This window comes from Lagenorhynchus albirostris, chromosome 15 (genome assembly GCF_949774975.1).
Source record: "Lagenorhynchus albirostris chromosome 15, mLagAlb1.1, whole genome shotgun sequence".
NCBI classification, from domain to species: domain Eukaryota; kingdom Metazoa; phylum Chordata; class Mammalia; order Artiodactyla; family Delphinidae; genus Lagenorhynchus; species Lagenorhynchus albirostris.
In genome coordinates this window covers 12381362-12402920 of record NC_083109.1, presented here as the reverse complement: position 1 = coordinate 12402920, position 21559 = coordinate 12381362, and the positions used below count along the sequence as shown (strand labels likewise).

Here is a 21559-nt window from a genome sequence, read left to right as displayed (position 1 = left end):
GTAAATTGGCACAATCACTTTGGGAAATAGTTTTGAGAATTTTTATAAACACCTACCCTTTGACTTAGCAATTCTGAGTGCACATGTACCCAAGAAGACTTATCAACCCTATTTATAATGGTTCCCAACTATCCAATATCTATCAATAGGACAATGGATAAATTAAGAGTTTTATATTCATACACTGGAATACCACTCAGCATTAAACTACTGATACACATGGATAAGACTTAAAAGCATTCTGTTAAGGATAAGAAACTCGACCCAACAATCCATATTATATCTTTTTTTATTTAACATCTTTATTGGAGTATAATTGCTTTACAATGTTGTGTTAGTTTCTGCTGTATAACAAAGTGAATCGGCTATACGTATACATATATCCCCATATCCCCTCCCTCTTGCATCTCCCTCCCACCCTCCCTATACCACCCCTCTAGGTGGTCACAAAGCACCGAGCTGATCTCCCTGTGCTATACAGCTGCTTCCCACTAGCTATCTATTTTACGTTTGGTAGTGTATATATGTCAATGCTACTCTCTCACTTCATCCCAGCTTACCCTTCCCCCTCCTGGTGTCCTCAAGTCCATTCTCTACGTCTGCATCTTTATTCCTGTCCTGCCCCTAGGTTCATAAGAACCAGTTTTGTTTTGTTTTTTTTTAAGATTCCATACATATGTGTTAACATACTGTATTTGTTTTCTCTTTCTGACTTCCATATGACCCAGCAATCCCACTACTGGGCATATACCCTGAGAAAACCATAATTCAAAAAGAGACATGTACCACAATGTTCACTGCAGCTCTATTTACAATAGCCAGGACATGGAAGCAACCTAAGTGTCCATCAACAGATGAATGGGTAACGAAGATGTGGCACATATATACAATAGAATATTACTCAGCCATAAAAAGAAATGAAATTGAACTATATGTAGTTAGGTGGATGGACCTAGAGTCTGTCATACAGAGTGAAGTAAGTCACATTACATCTTTTTATTTATATGAAGTCTAAGAACACAGAAAACAAAATCTATAGTGATTACAGAAAGCAGCTTCTTCTGGCTGGAAAGGAGCACAGGGACTTACGGAGGTTATGATAATGTTCTGTATCTTGATCTGGGTAGTGTGAATCATGGGTTTTTACACATGTTAAAATTTAATGGGCTGTGCACTTAAGATACATACATTACTGTGTAATAGACTGGTAGCATAGGGAAAAAAATAATCCAAGCAACTTAGGAAAACAATGCTCTGAATATACACATTCAGTGTAAAGATAAAAAGAACTGCAAAGATAACTTAAACTTGGACTTCCCTGGTGGCGTAGTAGTTAAGAATCCGCCTGCCAATGCAGGGGACACAGGTTTGAGCCCTGGTCCGGGAAGATCCCACATGCCGCAGAGCAACTAAGCCCGTGTGCCACAACTACTGAGCCTACACGCTGCAACTACTGAAGTCCACGCACCTGGAGCCCATGCTCCGCAACAAGCAAAGCCACTGCAATGAGAAGCCCTCACACCGCAATGAAGAGTAAGCCCACTGCAAGTAGAGAAAGCCGCGCAGCAATGAAGACCCAATGCAGCCAAAAATTTTTTTTCTTTTTTTTTGCGGTACGCGGGCCTCTCACTGTTGTGGCCTCTCCCGTTGCAGAGCACAGGCTCCGGACGCGCAGGCTCATTAGCCATGGCTCATGGGCCCAGCCGCTCCGCGGCATGTGGGATCTTCCCAGACCGGGGCACGAACCCGCATCCCCTGCATTGGCAGGCGGACTCTTAACCACTGCGCCACCAGGGACGCCCGCCAAAAATTAAAAAAAAAAATTTTTTAATTAAGAAAAAAAAGAAAATGTTCTTCAACTGGTAAATGCATGAATAAGTTGTGGTACATCCATACAATGGAACATTATTCAGAAATAAAAAGAAATGAACTATTGATACATATAACATAGGGACTCAAAATCTGCATTATGTTAAGTTAAAAAGCCACACAAAAGGCAAAATACTCTTGCCAGTAGATTTGTAATCTTGCAATCTGGAAAGATCACAAACTTCCAAATGGACAACACCGAACACACTGTATCTGGTTGGCCATTTGTTAAAAGGTGAGAGGCCTGAGGGAAGGAACCGTACAAGGAACTTTGGCCTTTGTTATCATGATTTACAATTATGGAAAGGTCATGTCTGGGTTGTGTTTTCTAAGATGGCTTTATATTTTTATGTGCTCCCTCCAGGCTTCTCAAAATGTTATTACGCATCCCGTTAAATAAATAGATAAAGGGAAAGCCCAAAAGGGGGAAAAAAAAAAAAGGCAATAAATTCTCTAATTCCATGTACGTAATATTTTGAAAATAAGCAAAACTGTAGGGACAGACATCAGATCAATGGTTGCCCAAGGCTGAGGATGGAGGGAAGGGACTGACTGCAAGGGGACACAGGGGAAACTTTATGGGGTGAAAGATGTTCTTTATCTTAATTGTGGTGATAGTTATACAACCATACCATCAAAACACATCAAATTACATACTTAAATAGGATGAATTTTACTTTATGTAAATTATACCTCAAGGAATCGGACTGCACAGCCCCCCGCCCCCCACACCCCCCCAAGAAAAGCTGATAGAGGCATATCAAAGGATACAGGAGCTAGTCTGAATGGCAAGTTGAACATCAAAATGATTAGCAACAATAATGGAGTAACACTTTGAATGCATCTATACTAATATAAATTAATATAATATAAGGCAGGAGGAGATTTTCTTTGGACATGCAGAAAATCAATGTTTGACATCCACCACAGTAATAACTGGTGCCAGGAAGAATTATCAATGACTGCTAGAAACACTGGGGAACTCTGTAAGGGCATAGCCTTCAAGCATCTCCCCATAGGTTATGGATTAACTATAAAGGGAAAGGAAGTCTCCACAGAGTGGCACACATCTGGTGTAGGCAGTGAAACTAACATCACTAACACTCGGATAAAATGACATCATGTGCTGCTGAGAACCAACATTACTTCTGTAGTGTTCCCTGCCAAAAAACGCACAACCCGAAACTAATCCTGAGGAAACAATCTGACAAACCCAAATTGAGGGCCATTCTACAAAATAACTGACTTTTAAAAATACCAATATCATATATACAGATTGCCAACAAACACATGAAAGAATGCTCAACATCATTAATCATTAGAGAAATGCAAATCAAAACTACAATGAGGTATCATCTCACACAGGCCAGAATGGCCATCATCAAAAAATCTACAAACAATAAATGCTGGAGAGGGTGTGGAGAAAAGGGAACCCTCTTGCACTGTTGGTGGGAATGTAAATTGATACAGCCACTATGGAGAACAGTATGGAGGTTCCTTAAAACACTACAAATAGAACTACCATACGACCCAGCAATCCTACTACTGGACATATACCCTGAGAAAACCATAATTCAAAAAGAGTCATGTACCAAAATGTTCATTGAAGCTCTATTTACAATAGCCAGGACATGGAAGCAACCTAAATGTCCATCCACAGATGAATGGATAAAGAAGATGTGGCACATATATACAATGAAATATTACTCAGCCACAAAAAGAAACGAAATTGAGTTATTTGTAGTGAGGTGGATGGACCTAGAGTCTGTCATACAGAGTGAAGTCAGTCAGAAAGAGAAAAACAAATACCGTATGCTAACACATATATATGGAATCTAAGGGGGAAAAAAAAGGTCATAAAGAACCTAGGGGCAAGACGGGAATAAAGACACAGACCTACTAGAGAATGGACTTGAGGATACGGGGAGGGGGAAGGGTAAGCTGTGACAAAGCGAGAGAGTGGCATGGACATATATACACTACCAAACTAGATTGCTAGTGGGAAGCAGCCGCATAGTACAGGGAGATCAGCTCGGTGCTTTGTGACCACCTAGAGGGGTGGGATAGGGAGGCTGGGAGGGAGGGAGATGCAAGAGGGAAGAGATATGGGAACATATGTATATGTGTAACTGATTCACTTTGTTATAAAGCAGAAACTAACACACCATTGTAAAGCAATTATACTCCAATAAAGATGTTGGAAAAAAAAAGAAACTAACATAACATTGTAAAGCAATTATACTCCATAAAGATGTTGAAAAACAAAACAAACCAATATCATAAAAGACAAAAAAAACACAAAAAAACGCTGAGGAACTGTTACACATTAAAGGAGACTAAAGAGATGCATCAGCTAAACACAATGTGTGATCCTGTACCAGACTCAAGACCAGGAAAATACTTTCTCTAAAGGACATCATGGGGACAAGTGGCAATATGTGAATCTAGGATGTATATTAGGTAACAGTATTACAGCAATGCTAAATTTCCTGTATTGACAATCAGATTATAGTTATTTTAAGATAATGTCCTTGTTCTTAAGAGACACATACTGAAATATTAGGAGTCAAAGGGCATGATGTCTGCCACTTGCTCTCAAATGAGTCAGCAGAATGAAAAATAGAAAAATATGTACATTTACAGAGAAGAAAAAAGCAAATGTGCTAAAATGTTAACCACTGGTGAATCGATGTGAAGGATACATTCACTGTCCTATGCTTGCAACTTTTCCATTGGTTTGAAATGTTTCAAAATAAAAAGTTGGAAGGATGGCTAGGAAATCTGTGTGAGCCCAAGAACTGGCTGTGCTGTGCTCAAAGGTGAGAAAGGGAGGCATCTCAGACACCGGCCTCACTGCCCTACAAAGGAAGAGGTTTGTTGGGAAGAGCCCCGCTCGCATAGGCGCTTGCAGACTGATCTTAGAGAGCCCCCCAGGGGGCTTTTCTGGTGGCGCAGTGGTTGAGAGTCCGCCTGCCGATGCAGGGGACACGGGTTCGTGCCCCGGTCCAGGAGGATCCCACATGCCGCGGAGCAGCTGGGCCCGTGAGCCATGGCCGCTGAGCCTGCGCGTCCGGAGCCTGTGCTCCGCAACGGGAAAGGCTACAACAGTGAGAGGCCCGCGTACCGCAAAAAAAAGAAAAGAGAGCCTCCAGGATGCCCTCCCACACTGACAGCCTATATTCCAAATGCTCCCTCCTTGAACAGTGCTCTCCGCATCCTCAGATGAGACTCGAAAAGTAAGGGTAGCCACCCTGATGGCTCACTTCAGATTCACAGTCCATCCTGGTCCCTCAGCAACCATTTTCATTGTCTGCTCACATCATAATCCCACCAATCTACATCTGCAATTTAACCTAGAATGTATTTAGTGGGATCAAGTCACAACTGCCTCCCAGTAACTATATCAACCAGCACCGTAACATTTTCTAACTAAAACTATGTATTTTATCAAAAATCTAGCTGTATACATTTTTCTGAAAAGCTGTATGAATGGCTCCTGTATTCTCTATTGCACACTTAACTCAGTTTCCAACATGACGTATCTTGCTATCTGTCAAAATAAAAAAAAAAAAAAACTATTCTATTCATTAATTCAATAAATATTTCCTGAGCATCCAATATAGGCAAGGGAATCTTCCAGGTGCCAGAGACAGAACTGTGGGGAAAAAATAAAAGCTTTGCTCAACCTAATAATGGAAGCTAATATGAACTTTTGATATGTGAGAGCTATTTAATATAAGCACTCATATTAACAAACTCAATGACACTACCTACACACAAACTGTCACGTTTTAAATTATTACTTCAAGAGATATTCACCACCACAGGGCACTCCCACAATTTCTTTTGTGACTACCTGACAATACCCTGCTAAGTGTTACATATTCCTGAACAGAAGTATGAAAGACAAATCTAAAACCTAAACAGAAGTATAGGTAGGACAGAAGCAATCTGGTCCCCAAATCCCAAAGAGCAAAAATATAAAATGGCAATCCCTCACTAAGGTCCAGAAAGCTCTGTGACTCTCAGGCAAAGCAGCAATTGGTGTGGGAAGGTGCCAAGCTTCACAAGGATCTAGGGCCCTGGCCCCAGCAGTCACCTCTGTAACCCCTAGGTGACCCGAGAAGCCAGGCATCTCCCATTCCCACAATCTTTGTACCCCTCCCTCCAATCTTTAAACATCCATTCTTGTGCCACACTAATCCCTCAGCAGGAGGGAAAGAAGCATTTCTTCCCTTTCCCAAAACAGGTTCCCAGGGAGACCATGAGGCTTCTCCGGGTGAAGCTCCCACCTAGTTCCCACTCAACAACTAGCCCTATTATTCTGTGTGTCCCCTGTCTCACTGCCTCCCCAGCCACCATCTCCCACCCAGAACAGAGGCAGAAAGGCTGGAAGGGATGTAGGGCCAGGTACGATGCCAGCCCGAGAGCCATCTGGTGCACTGCACTCTGGAAAGGGGACAATATAAACTGATCCTGCCTGCCAGGAAGGGGCAGGGATGGGTGTGGGGGGGGTGTGGGATGGCCCTGTGAGCCAAGTGCCACTCTCTACCCCCACCTGTGCCTCATGGCAACAGATGAGTTTGGAGGTCAGAAATCACCATCACCATCACTCAGCTGATGGCATAAGGACTGAACTCAGGAGCCAGTTTAGGGCACTAGCACATAATAGAAGAAGGCATATATTTCATGAGAGTCAGACATGAAATTTGGGGATCACCTAACTACAAAATTAAAGTATTTTACAGGACAATAAACTTCAGGTAGACTTTTTTTTTTTTTTTTTTTTTTTTTTGCGGTACGCGGGCCTCTCACTGTTGTGGCCTCTCACGTTGCGGAGCACAGGCTCCGGACGCGCAGGCTCAGCAGCCATGGCTCACGGGCCCAGCTGCTCCGCGGCATGTGGGACCTTCCCGGACCGGGGCACGAACCCGTGTCCCCTGCATCGGCAGGCGGACTCTCAACCACTGCGCCACCAGGGAAGCCCCAGGTAGACTTTTTAAAAAAGAAATAGGCCAAAAGAAGTTAATGAACCACTTAAAATTGTTTTAAGCAGATGTCCCACCTCAAATTACATTTGCCTGAAGTAACAAATACGTTGAGTTTTAAAGCTCTTTGGAAGACTAAACCTATACTCTTTATAACTTTGAAAGATCAAATAGTTGATAAAGAAATCTATTAAAACACAACCTTGCATAACCAAGCACAGAAATCAAAAGAAAGAATTTGCAAAGAATTTTTGAAAATTATGGAAACTTTAAAAAAAATTCCCCCTTACCTGCCTAACCTATTTGGACTCACTGTGTCTTTGAAAGAAACACATACTAAATGTACTTTATTTTCCATTTTGAACTAACAATCATTAATTGTTGTTTTTAGGCCACAAAGTCTCCAACAACAAATGAGGTTATTAAATGGGTGAACTGGGAGGCACACACTGGGCAATGACAAAACTTATGTCTTTTTAACAATTACTCTGACATTTTTAGGGGCCATTTAAGGAGATTCTTAATATTTGGAGGGTAGCAGATGCTTTTGAGAATCTTATGAAACCAACGGACCCTCCCGCCAGAAGAAAACACACGTGAACAACAAAAGGATCCCCTTCAGACCATTTTAGGAGGTTAATGGACCTACAGAGGCCAGCTGTGGACCGCCTAGAGATCCATGGCTGCCCTAGGAATAAATACTGCTTTGCTAAATAAATATAAAGTTTGAATCTTCGATGGAAAAATCAAAAGCTTTACAGACAAGCAAAAGCTAAGAGAATTCAGCACCACCAAACCAGCTCTACAAATGCCAAAGGAACTTCTCTAAGTGGGAAACACAAGAGAAGAGAAGGACCTACAAAAACAAACCCAAAACAATTAAGAAAATGGTCATAGGAACATACATATCGATAATTACCTTAAACGTGAATAGATTAAATGCTCCAACCGAAAGACACAGGCTTGCTGAATGGATACAAAAACAAGACCCATATATATGCTGTCTGCAAGAGACCCACTTCAGACCTAGGGACACATACAGACTGAAAGTGAGGGGATGGAAAAAGATATTCCATGCAAATGGAAATCAAAAGAAAGCTGGAGTAGCAATAAAATACTCTCACATAAAATAGACTTTAAAATAAAGAATGTTACAAGAGACAAGGAAGGACACTACATAATGATCAAGGGATCAATCCAAGAAGAAGAGATAACAATTATAAATATATATGCACCCAACCTAGGAGCACCTCAATACATAAGGCAACTGCTAACAGCTATAAAAGAGGAAATCAACAGTAACACAATAATAGTGGGGGACTTTTAACACCTCACTTACAGCAATGGACAGATCATCCAAAATGAAAAAAATAAGGAAACAGAAGGTTTAAATGACACAACAGACCAGATGGATTTAATTTATATTTATAGGACATTCCATCCAAAAACAGCAGGTTACACTTTCTTCTCAAGTGCACATGGAACACTCTCCAGGATAGATCACATCTTGGGTCACAAATCAAGCCACAGTAAATTTAAGAAAATAGAAATCAAGCATATCAAGCATCTGTTCCGACCACAACGCTATGAGATTAGAAATGAATTACAGGGAAAAAAACGTAAAAAACACAAACACATGGAGGGTAAACAATACGTTACTAAATAACCAAGAGATCACTGAAGAAATCAAAGAGGAAATCAAAAAGTACCTAGAGACAAATGACAACAAAAACACAACAATCCAAAACCTATGGGATGCAGCAAAAGCAGTTCTAAGAGGGAAGTTTATAGCTCTACAAGCCTACCTCAAGAAACAAGAAAAATCTCAAATAAACAATCTAACCTTACACCTAAAGGAACTTGAGAAAGAAGAACAAACAAAATCCAAAGTTAGCAAAAGGAAAGAAATCATAAAGATCAGAGCAGAAATAAATGAAATAGAAACAAAGAAAACAATAGCAAAGATCAATAAAACTAAAAGCTGGTTCTTTGAGAAGATAAAATTGATAAACCATTAGCCAGACTCATCAAGAAAAAGAGGGAAAGGACTCAAATCAATAAAATTAGAAATGAAAAAGGAGAAGTTACGACAGACTACAGAAATACAAAGCATCCTAAGAGACTACTACAAGCAACTCTATGCCAATAAAATGGACAACCTGGAAGAAATGGACAAATTCTTAGAAAGGTATAACCTTCCAAGACTGAACCAGGAAGAAATAGAAAATATGAACAGACCAATCACAAGTAATGAAACTGAAACTGTGATTAAAAATCTTCCAACAAACAAAAGTCCAGGACCGGGTGGCTTCACAGGTGAATTCTATCAAACATTTAGAGAAGAGCTAACACCCATCCTTCTCAAACTCTTCCAAAAAATTGGCAGAGGAAGGAACACTCCCAAACTCATTCTATGAGGCCATGATCACCCTGATACGAAAACCAGACACAGATACTACAAAAAAAGAAAATTACAGACCAATATCACTGATGAATATAGATGCAAAAATCCTCAACAAAATACTTGCAAACAGAATCCAACAACACATTAAAAGGATCATACACCAGTGGGATTTATCCCAGGGATGCAAGGATTCTTCAATATATGCAGATCAATCCATGTGATACACCATATTAACAAACTGAAGAAGAAAAACCATACAATCATCTCAATAGATGCAGAAAAAGCTTTCGACAAAATTCAACACCCATTTATGATAAAAACTCTCGGGATTCCCTGGTGGCGCAGTGGTTGAGAGTCCGCCTGCTGATGCAGGGGACACGGGTTCGTGCCCTGGTCCGGGAAGATTCCATATGCCGCAGAGCAGCTGGGCCCGTGAGCCATGGCCGCTGAGCCTGCACGTCTGGAGCCTGTGCTCCGCAATGGGAGAGGCCACAACAGTGAGAGGTCCACATACCGCAAAAAAAAAAAAAAAACAACTCTGCAGAAAGTGGGCATAGAGGGAACCTACCTCAACATAATAAAGGCCATATATGACAAACCCACAGCAAACATCATTCTCAGTGGTGAAAAACTGAAAGCATTTCCTCTAAGATCAGGAACAAGACAAGGACATCCACTCTCACCACTATTATTCAACATAGTTTTGGAAGTCCTAGCCACGGCAACCAGAGAAGAAAAAGAAATAAAAGGAATACAAATTGGAAAAGAAGAAGTAAAACTGTCACTGTTTGCAGATGACATGATACTATACATAAAGAATCCTAAAGATGCCACCAGAAAACTACTAGAGCTAATCAATGAATTTGGTAAAGTTGCAGGATACAAAATTAATGCACAGAAATCTCTTGCATTCCTATACACTAATGATGAAAAATCTGAAAGAGAAATTAAGGAAACACTCCCACTTACCACTGCAAAAAAAAGATTAAAATACCTAGGAATAAACCTACCTAGGGAGACAAAAGACCTGTATGCAGAAAACTATAAGACACTGATGAAAGAAATTAAAGATGACACCAACAGACGGAGAGATATACCATGCTCTTGGTTGGAAGAATCAATATTGTGAAAATGACTATAGTACCCAAAGCAATCTACAGATACAATGTAATCCCTATCAAATTACCAATGGCATTTTTTTATGGAACTAGAACAAAAAATCTTAAAATCTGTATGGAGACACAAAACACCCCGAATAGCCAAAGCAGTCTTGAGGAAAAAAAACGGAGCTAGAGGAATCAGACTCCCTGACTTTATACTACACTACAAAGCTACAGTAATCAAGACAGTATGGTACTGGCACAAAAACAGAAACACAGATCAATGGAACAGGATAGAAAGCCCAGAGATAAACCCACACACCTATGGTCAACTAATGTATGACAAAGGAGGCAAGGATATACAATGGAGAAAAGACAGTCTCTTCAATAAGTGATGCCGGGAAAACTGGACAACTACATGTAAAAGAATGAAATTAGAACACTCCCTAACACAATACACAAAAATAAACTCAAAATGGATTCAAGACCTAAATGTAAGACCGGACACTACAAAACTCTTAGAGGAAAACATAGGAAGAACACTCTTTGACATAAATCACAGCAAGGTCTTTTTTGATCCACCTCCTAGAGTAATGGAAATAAAAACAAAAATAAACAAATGGGACTTAATGAAACTTCAAAGCTTTTGCACAGCAAAGGAAATCATAAACAGGACGAAAAGACAACCCTCAGAATGGGAGAAAATATTTGCAAACAAACCAACGGACAAAGGATTAATCTCCAAAATATATAAACAGCTCATGCAGCTCAATATTAAAAAAACAAACCCAGTCCAAAAATGGGCAGAAGACCTAAATAGACATTTCTCCGAAGAAGACATACAGATGGCCAAGAAGCACATGAAAAGCTGCTCAACATCACTAATTATTAGGGAAATGCAAATCAAAACTACAATGAGGTATCACCTCACACCAGTTAGAATGGGCATCATCAGAAAATCTACAAACAACAAATGTTGTTGTTTTTGTTGGGGTGTGGAGAAAGGAAACCCTCTTGCACTGTTGATGGGAATGTAAATTGATACAGTCACTATGGAGAACAGTATGGAGGGTCCTTAAAAAACTAAAAATAGAATTACCATATGATCCAGCAATCCGACTACTGGGCATATACCCAGAGAAAACCTAATTCAAAAAGACACATGCACCCCAATGCCCACTGCAGCACTATTTACATGGAAGCAACCTAAATGCCCATTGACAGACGAATAGATTAAGAAGATGTGGTACATATATACAATGGAATATTACTCTCCCATGAAAAGGAATGAAATTGGGTCATTTGTAGAGACGTGGATAGATCTAGAGACTGTCATACAGAGTGAAGTAAATCAGAAAGAGAAGAACAAATATCATATATTAATGCATATATGTGGAACCTAGAAAAATGGTACAGATGAACCGGTTTGCAGGGCAGAAATTGAGACACAGATGTAGAGAACGTATGGACACCAAGGGGGGAAAGCGGCAGGGGTGGGGTGGGTGGGGTTGAATGAATTGGGAGACTGGGATTGACATCTATACACTGATGTGTATAAAATGCATAACTAATAAGAACCTGCTATATAAAAAAATAAATAAAATTCAAAAAAAAACAAAAATTGGGGGCTTCCCTGGTGGCGCAATGGTTGAGAGTCCGCCTGCCGATGCAGGGGACACGGGTTCGTGCCCCGGTCCGGGAAGATCCCACATGCTGCAGAGATGCTAGGCCCGTGAGCCATGGCCGCTGAGCCTGCGCGTCCGGAGCCTGTGCTCCGCAACGGGAGAGGCCACAGCAGTGAGAGGCCCGCGTACCATCCAAAAAAAAAAAAATTTGTATATTCTTCTGTTAATAAAACATGATTACTTAAAAATAAATAAAGTTTGAATCTTAAATTTGAAGATTCACATATATATGATTATCATTCCAATGTTATTTAAGAAAAATACAATTCCGATGATGAACACCAACAGTATAATAGATGTGTAAAATAAGCTTACCTCAAAATTCACAGGCAAGTTCCGTTTAAGTGCAATCTCAAACACTTGACTTATTTCAGATTTATTGAGATTTTCTTCTTCTGATTCTCTTCCGTTCACCTAAAGGAAGAATAATTGGTTAGTAGTGAACTCTTGTTAAAGCGGTCAAGATCCCAGCTGTGATGATAAATCTTAAAAGCACTGAAACTAGGCTTTATAGATGCAGCAGTAACCCCGTGAACAGAGCCACATGTGGTTCATGTGTCACTGAAATTAAAAGGTTAAAAAAAAGTGTCCTATCAAACTTTGGCTAGTTTCTACCTCATAAATCCAACATAAACAGTCCACACATAACAGGCCTTTGGGTACGGATCAGTCTAATCGCGTTGTAGTGAGCCACGGCCGCTCAGGGAGAGGGACTCCCGAAGCCTCCTCAAGGATTGGCAAGCCACATTCTGGAAAAAGTCCAAGTACAGTCTGTGTGGGGCATGGCAAGGACAAATGTAAGTCTCTCCACCTAGGTATGTGGGTTTCTTACTTGGACAAAAAAATCCCTGGAAAACCACTTTTTTAAAAAAGTTGCAGTGGAACAATTACAAAACCGCCACGTGTCTCATACTTCACTGCTGCTGGCAAAAATGCAAGGTGCAGACTAATAAAGAACCTTGAACAAAAGCTGACTCCAGCTTTGTAACAAGGTTCATTTACAGTCCTCCACAGGCTGGGACTACAGAGGGGCAGAGATCTTCTCTGTGCACACGGACCACATGGAGTCTATACTGTGTGGCAGTGATAATACAAGCAATGAGATAAGTTCAGTAATAGCAAAGTGACCCCAAAACATGGCAAGACAGCTGTGTTTTTCTTATTACTGGGATTCTTCTGTCAAAGAATTTGTAAAATCCTATTTCCAAGATAAGAACTATATGACAGGAACCCAAGGCTGAAATCACTGGATAGGCAGATGTAGCACCATCCAGGATTTGATTTGTTGTGCATTTCCTTAGGTTTATCAGGTAGATCCTAACCCTAACACAGGATCCATATTTCAAGCTATAATTAAAAGAAAGAAAACTCTAAATAAAAAAAATTAATATAATTAAGGATATAATCCTGTATAAGTAAATTTAACCAGACACTGTAATTCTTTCTCTCCTTCCATGATGATAATGTTTTCTTTCCAATCTGGTTTCACTTCACTCACTACCTGGTCGAAACTGTTTGCATAGCAACTTCTGTGATTAATTATTAAGCCAAACACACTTTCATGCTTGTTGTTTAAATCATAAGGAGAAAGAGGGCCTGCCTTTTTATGAGTGAATCCTTAAAGCCAGAAATGTTCAAGCAAGGTATCTTAGAAGGCTAGAGTTCCAAAGAGGTTTGGTTTGAAATTTATTTTTTAAATAGGTTTAAACAAGAACAACAAAAAAAATACTGTATTTTAAAAAGTAAGCATGTTCAACAATAGTGCTGAGAAAACCAGATACCACACACACAAAAATGAAGTTGGACTCTTACCTCATACCATACACAAATTAACTCAAAATGGATCAAAGACCTAAGCATAAGGGCTAAGAGTATAAAGCTTTTAGAAGAAAATACAGGGGAAAAGCTTCATGACACTGGATTTGGGAATGATTTCTTGGATATGACACCAAAAGCATAGGCAACAAAAGAAAACCAACAGGACTTCCCCGGTGGCACAGTGGTTAAGAATCCGCCTGCCAATGCAGGGGACACGGGTTCGAGCCCTGGTCCGGGAAGATCCCACATGCCGCAGAGCAACTAAGCCCATGCGCCACAACTACTGAGCCTGCGCTCTAGAGCCCACATGCCTAGAGCCCATGCTCCGCGACAAGAGAAGCCACCGCAATGAGAAGCCCCGTGCACCGCAATGAAGAGCAGCAGCCCCCGCTCGCCGCAACTAGAGAAAGCTCGCACGCAGCAACGCAGACCAAACACAACCAACAAATTAATTAATTTTTAAAAAAAGAAAATCAATAGATGAATTGGGACTCAAAATTTAAAACTTTTGTACAAAAAGAAACCAAAAAACACTTCAGTACATTGAAGGACACAATTAAGAGAGCAAAGACAACCCACAGAATGGAAGAAAATATTCGCAAATCATGTATCTGATAAAGAATTAATGTCCAGAATATATAAATAACTACAACAACAAACAATGCAATTCAAAAATGGAGAAAGAATTTGAATAGACATTTCTCCAGAGAAGATATACAAACGCTCAACATCACTAATCATAGAGAAATGCAAATCAAAACTACAATGGGATACCACTTCACACCCGTAAGGACAGCCACAGACAATAGCAAGTGTTGTCAAGAATGTGCAGAAATTGGAATCTTTGTACACTGCTGGTGGGAATGTAAAATGGTACAACCTCTGTAGAGAACGGTATGGTGGTTCCTCAAAAAGTTAAACTTAGAATTACAATATGATCCAGCAACTTCACTGCTAAATATATACTCAGTAGGGACAGATACTTGTACATCAGTGTTCATAACAGCATTATTCACAATAGCCAAAAGATGATAACCACCCAAACATCCATCAACAGATGAATGGATAAACAAAATGTGGAATACTGATACAAGAATATTACTCAGTCTTAATAAGGAATGGAATTGTGAAACAAGCTACAACATGGATGAACCTCGAAAACATTACGATAAATGAAATAAGCCACACACAAAAGACAAATATTCACTTATACAAGGTATCCAGAACAGGCAAGTGCGGAGACAGAAGCAGGACAGAGGTTTACAGGGGATGAGGACGGGGGGGAAGGTGGAGTTTTGTTTAATGTGTACAAGAGTTTCCGTGTGAGATGATGAAAACGTTTTGAAAATGGACAGTGGTGATAGTTACATAACATTGAGAATATATTTTATGTCATAGGACTATACACTTAAAAAATGGTTAAAATGGCGTCCTTTATATTATCTATATATTTGACCTTAATTTTTTGGAAAGCAACAAAGAAAACTATGTGTTTCATACCAAACAGTAACACACTAGAGACCATCAACACATTAACTTGTGCTAACAGGCTAACTCATTTTTGTACACAAACAAGTTTTCTGACAGCTGTTTATTTGAAGAGTATCCACAGATTTTTTAAATAAATGAGTTATTTTAAAAACTGGTCCACTCTCATGATAAATAACTATGTCAATGAGAATGTTTTCCTTAGGTGCAACAAGAACCAAATTTGGAAATAAACCAGGTGATGAGGATGATAATGCTTCTATTGCCATGCATGTACCCCAATTTTCATTTTTTGTTCACTATATCAGCTCAATTCCTTTTAACTTTTATTGTTAGTTATGACCTATTTCAAACATACAGAAAAGTACAGATAATAATGTAACAGGCAATTGTGCTGGATTTAACAAATGCCAACACTAGACACTATTGACATCAATTTTTTTTTTGCTTTTATAAGGAAAACAATGAATGAAGCCCTTCTCACTCTTCTCCCCATAGAAGAGTTAACTGCTATTCTAAAATGGGACTGGATCTTTCCCAGCCATGTGGCTTTCTTTTTCAAATGGACCAAAACAATATATAGTATAATTTTGTGTTGTGAAAATTCACATATCATTCTCATTGATTGCCTTTTATAAATATTCTAAAGTTCAAACTTATAAGTTTTACTAATGAAATGTTATTTTTCTATTTTGCATATTGAGGTTCCACATAAGTCTGATAAAAAACAATGGTCTACTACTAAATTTTAAACTCTCAGCCAGCAGTCCTCAACCATAGCAGCATTAGAATCACTTGGGAGCTTTACAAATACAGATGCCAGAGCCCTGCTCCAGATAAGTGAACTCAAGTTTTTGCAGATAGGGCCTGGATTTTTTTTTTTTTTTTTTTTTTTGGCTGCGTTGGGTCTTCGTTGCTGTGCATGGGCTTTCTCTAGTTGTGGTGAGCGGGGGCTACTCTTCGTTGCGGTGCACGGGCTTCTCATTGCGCTGGCTTCTCTTGTTGCAGCGCATGGGCTCTAGGCACGCAGGCTTCAGTAGTTGTGGCTCGCAGGCTCTAGAACGCAAGCTCAATAGTTGTGGCACATGGGCTTATTTGCTCTACAGCATGTGGGATCTTCCTGGACCAGGGTTCAAACCCGTGTCCCCTGCAATGTTCTTAACCACTGCGCCACCAGGGAAGTCCCAGGATATCGTTTTATATATAGTATTTGATTTTTTTTTAAGTCCCCACGTGATTTTACTAGCAAACAGAGTTGAGATTCACTGCTCGAAGGTACTACTTCTGAAGGAATTGCAAAAGGGACAAAGCAGCCAGTAAAATAAAAATGCAAAACAGGAAACAAAGATATACATTTATCTGGAAGTGAGATTACGTTGCTCTTTTACATAAATAATTTTAGTATTATCTGGACTGGACAAAATGTTGCAATGGGGGAAGCAGCAAATGACTCAAAACAAATCCACAAATACCATTCCCAGTGAGATGAGGAAAGTGTAGCGGGCCCTCAGTCTTACCTTCATGAAGTGGGAATTACTGTTAACATCAATCCCATAGTGTATGGTTCAGCAATAAAATCTAGGCAACATTAAGAAAAGAAAAAAACACTCTGAACCATGCTTAACCCTCAATATGCCAGGGAAAAATAGTAATCACCATTTACCATCTGGCTCCAATGGGCCCTCTTTATTTTTCTATATTTAAAGACATTTTACAAATAACATACAGAATAAAAGGACAACAAAAATCATTTCATTAGAGACTTTAATAAAAAATTAAAATAACAAACCTAAGTTTTTATTCCAGGTTTGTAGTCAGGAAGGAAGGTACATATACCCAAAATGGGCAAGGTCATTAAATGCAACTAACAGCTGTCACGCCTGAACTTTGAGCACTGCCCACAGTAACGATGCCAGATTTCAAATCCACCTCCAGTGGGTTCTAGCTTATGATTCTGATTCTTCTTGTACTGGTATTGTCAAAACACATTACTTTTGAAACTGACTCATAACTTTGTTGAAGGGAGAAAAGCCATCTTCTTTGCCCCGTAACTACTGGGTTGGCCAAACAGTTCGTTTGGTTTTAAGTAAAAATAAAAGACACATTTTTCATTTTCACGAAGAACATTATTGAACGGATTCACTAACCGAACGAACTTTTTGGCCAACCCAATACAAAATGCTTTCATTTCTAGATTTATAAACACCAAAAGAAGGATCTAATGATTTTTTTCATTGTTGTATCATCAATTTCCTTCTAATACATACACCTCTTTCTATATGTATCCAGTTATTTTGTGGACATTAAGTGGTGAGAAAACTCTGGTGGCCAAACATCATATAAGATGAGAGAATGTTGCCACACAAATTTTTTAGAAAAACAAAACAGGATGGTCCAGTTCTTGTTGCAAAATATTGTGCAGCGAAGTCCTTCCTGTTGAATGACTGACCAGAAGAGAATGCACATTTCTTTTTCATACACCAGAGAAATACACAGTTCACCTGCTCACTCTTCAAGTCTGGGAAAACTTATCTAAGGTATCAACTGAAGACTCCCAGTCTGAGTCACGTCAACACTCAATCTCACCATCACCATTAGAGTCTAGAATGCTGCTGTTTTTCTCTCTGCATTCATCTTCTGATTTACCTAATAATGAAAATGTCTTCCTCCATCAATTTTCTTCTCTTTGCCAGTACGGATGGAAAAAGAAAAATTCTGAAGTCTCTTCTGGGTTCAACAAAAGCTAAAAGTAGAGTAAAAAGATGGTGTCTCCAGTCTTCTTTTGTATCTTCTTGAAAGATAATGTGATACATTAGGCAATGCAGTAAGAGCATTAAAGGATGATGCAATAATGACGATTATTTCACTACTGTATCATCCACCAAGGATTTCATCATTCTTCCACTTTATTATTATTTTAGTCTTGTTTATTGCATATTTGGGAAAATATGATGAAGAGTGTTGAAATGATATGTAGGAGGACAGCAGCAAAATGTTTTTCAAAGCATAGGAAAATTAAGATTCCATAATGTAAAGATTTATAAAAGGATCCAAAGGACCCACATGATCATTTTAAGACAGAAATCATTATTCTACTTTCAAAAATAAGTATGTTTTCTCTTTGTTCTTTTTAAAACCTCTAGAAAAAGAATAAAAGTCATGCAATATCAATTATTACAGAGGTAGAGAAAGCTCAAAAATGGAAATTGGGTCCAATGGACCCTGATAGTATAATGAAGATTAAGGTCTCCAATTTTAGTTTTAGTCCTACTTAAATACGTCCCTGGCTCAAGTGAAGATAAGAACTCAAGACCAGGAAGAACTGCATTTATTTATTTTTTCAGAAGTAGTATTTAAAAAAAGAAAACTTCAAACAATACAACTTTTTTAAAAGTCTGTCCTCTACCACTACCACCAAGAGAAAACTACTTTTAAAGTTTGCTATAAGCTTCAAGATAGAAACTATGCACATGCAAATATATACAGATACATGCACACACAGTTGGCAATTTTGATTACTTAACACAATCACACTATACACGTAGTAACAGCTCTGGATCATGATTCCCCCCCCATTCATTCATTATGGGCCTCCTTTCACATCCACGTAAATAGATATACCACACTCTGATACTCTTGGGATAAATGTATTCATTTATTTAACCATTTCCCTACTAATGGACATATTAGGCTAGCTCCTGTTTTTCTCTATTACAGATACTGTAGTTATGACCATCTTACTCCTAACACCTCAACACTGAATAAGTCATCCTTTATTAGCACAAGCCATGGACGGGACAGGAACAGAACAGAATAGAATAGAATAGAGGTGCTTTCCCAACTCAGGGCCTCTGCTCAAGCTGCTCCCTCTGCTGGGAATGTACTTCCCCTGCTCTTCTGCTCATCTTCAGTCTGAGCTTAAATGACTCTTCCTCAATGCACCATCAGTACTCCTACCTAAACAAGACATGTTATGCTCTCATGATACTTGCTACTTCCATCCTAGCACTGCACTTTTTGATGATACTCCATTCAACCAAGCTCCACATGGGGAGGGGCAGTGCTGCTGTTTACCTTTAGGGTCAGCCAAGCACAGTGCCTGTCATCAAGGGACCAAACCACACCTGTCTTAGACAGAAACCGCCAGATTTAGTGGCTATATTTTAGAGAAGGTGAATCGATCCACCACATGAGCTAAAAATTTTTAATAGCAAAATGGACAATTCGTTTAAAATGATAATTTCCAGTGCTGGCAGGCTGTAGGCAAACAGGCTGCTCAGGCCCTGTTGGCAGAGGCCTAAAATGGTACCATCTTCCTGGTGGGGAACTTGGCCATATACGTTACCATGCAATTCCACTTCTAGGACTGTGGCTCATAAAAATAATCACGGACATACACGAAGATTTAACTACAACAATGTTCTTCACTACCGATTTTTATAACAGGAAAAACTGCAAACAACCTAAAAACCAAGCCTCTGTTGCTGAAAAAATAAACTGGTATGCTCACACAATGGAACACCGTGCAGCCATTAACAAGTGCTTAAGGGACATCCCTGGCAGTCCAGTGGTTGAGACTCTGCACTTCCAGTGCAAGGGGTGTGGGTTCGAACCCTGGTTGGGGAACTAAGATCACACATGCTGTGCAGTGTGGCCAAAAAAAAAAGTACTTAGAACCATGTTGAATTTGAGTCCCCCATGGAATTATAAGTAAATGGCATTACAACATATTCATAATGAGCACTTCAGTGAAAAAAAGGTGGTTACTGTACAATATCATCCCATTTTTGTGAAACAGGTGCATGTGCTTACTTATATGTGCACTGACATTCACAAAAATGTTTACAGTGACTATCTACAAGTGGTAAATTTATACAGCATTTGTTCTTCTTTTTGAGTTTTAAAATTTTTATAGTTCACAGGCATTACTTATAAGAAAAAAAATTAAAGCTGTCTTTTAAAAATGTCCTTCTCCCCTGCTGCCCACCCTCCAGGGGGCCTGGTAGACCAGGCGCAGCTCATTTAGGTGGGAAGCCAAGTGTTTCACTTATTACCTCAAAGAAAAGGTCATATCCTAGTTAATGACCCTAATTTCTCAAGTCTCTACTTCAAACCATATAGAATTAGAAAAGGGGCAAAGAGGAGGAAACAAGGGGCACAAGTGATGATCATGACTCCCAGCCAAGCTGCTTATAGAACGTCAGGTGAGCCAAGGACAGGGTGTCCACTACAGCCCCCTGACCTTAAGACCTGAGCCAACCAACTGCTCTGTGAGTCACTCTGAGACACTGACGGGCGCTTTCCCTTTGCAGCGATATGGTGAGTACATACTTCCAAGGAGGATTCCAAGGGGGAAAACTGCCTGGGAAGCACTGAAAATACTTAGGACCTGGGATTCCCAAACCCTGACTGTGCTTTAGAGGTACTCTAAGAGCATGTTAAAAAAGAAAAAAAAAAGCAGGACTTCCCTGGTGGTCCAGTGGTTAAGACTCCACGCTCCCACTGCAGGCAGCGTGGGTTCGATCCCTGGTCAGGGCGCTAAGATCCCACATGCCGTGCGGCACAGCCAGGGAAAAGAAAAAGGAGAAAAAGAAAAAGCCAGACTCCTGGCTAGACCCACTGCATTAGAATCTAGATTCATGTGGGTTAGGCCAAGGAATTTTTTTTTTAACTTCTCAAGTGATTCTGAAGCAGACAACCCACATACCACTGTTCAGCGATCATTTAACAACTGCTGGCTAGAAGGAACCAAGAAATACCTACTCCATCTGACTCCAATTATATTAGCACCAAAGTCAACTCAAAAAATGAAGCCTCCAAAAATAACTCAGATTTCACTACCTTTGGTGTTTTTAACAAATCTCACCACTGAGAACTTCATCCTTTCACTTCACTAAATTCTCCTCTTCTAAGCTATAGTCCATTCTCCTTTATTTGGTCCTCAGTGGACCCAGGAAACAGATCATCTCTGTTAAAATGCATGATGACACTCAAGATGGAAATGCACTGCAACAGAAGAAAAACAAAACCGTCCTGCACAGCAGCCATGAAGCCACAGAGCACCACCCTGAGCTGGGTCACCCTGGGGGACAGCTGGACACAATGGACCTCAGCAAGCACCCTGCCAAGGGTCCCTTCAACTTCAAACCTATCATCACCCATTTAGCCCTACGTTCTGTGCAAGATCTTCCTATTCTTTGAGGACTT

At 39.8% G+C, this 21559-nt stretch overlaps 1 protein-coding gene across 25 annotated transcripts in view; it reads right to left on the bottom strand.

Moving 5' to 3' along the window:
* The window catches only part of STAU1 (staufen double-stranded RNA binding protein 1), a 58324-nt gene that overhangs the window by 10707 nt on the left and 26058 nt on the right, over nucleotides 1-21559 (bottom strand). For all 25 annotated transcript variants that reach the window (XM_060122222.1, XM_060122223.1, XM_060122199.1 and 22 more), the window contains one exon: nucleotides 12362-12460. In XM_060122222.1, the coding sequence (XP_059978205.1) occupies nucleotides 12362-12460 (99 nt within the window). The remainder of the gene's footprint in view (nucleotides 1-12361; nucleotides 12461-21559) is intronic.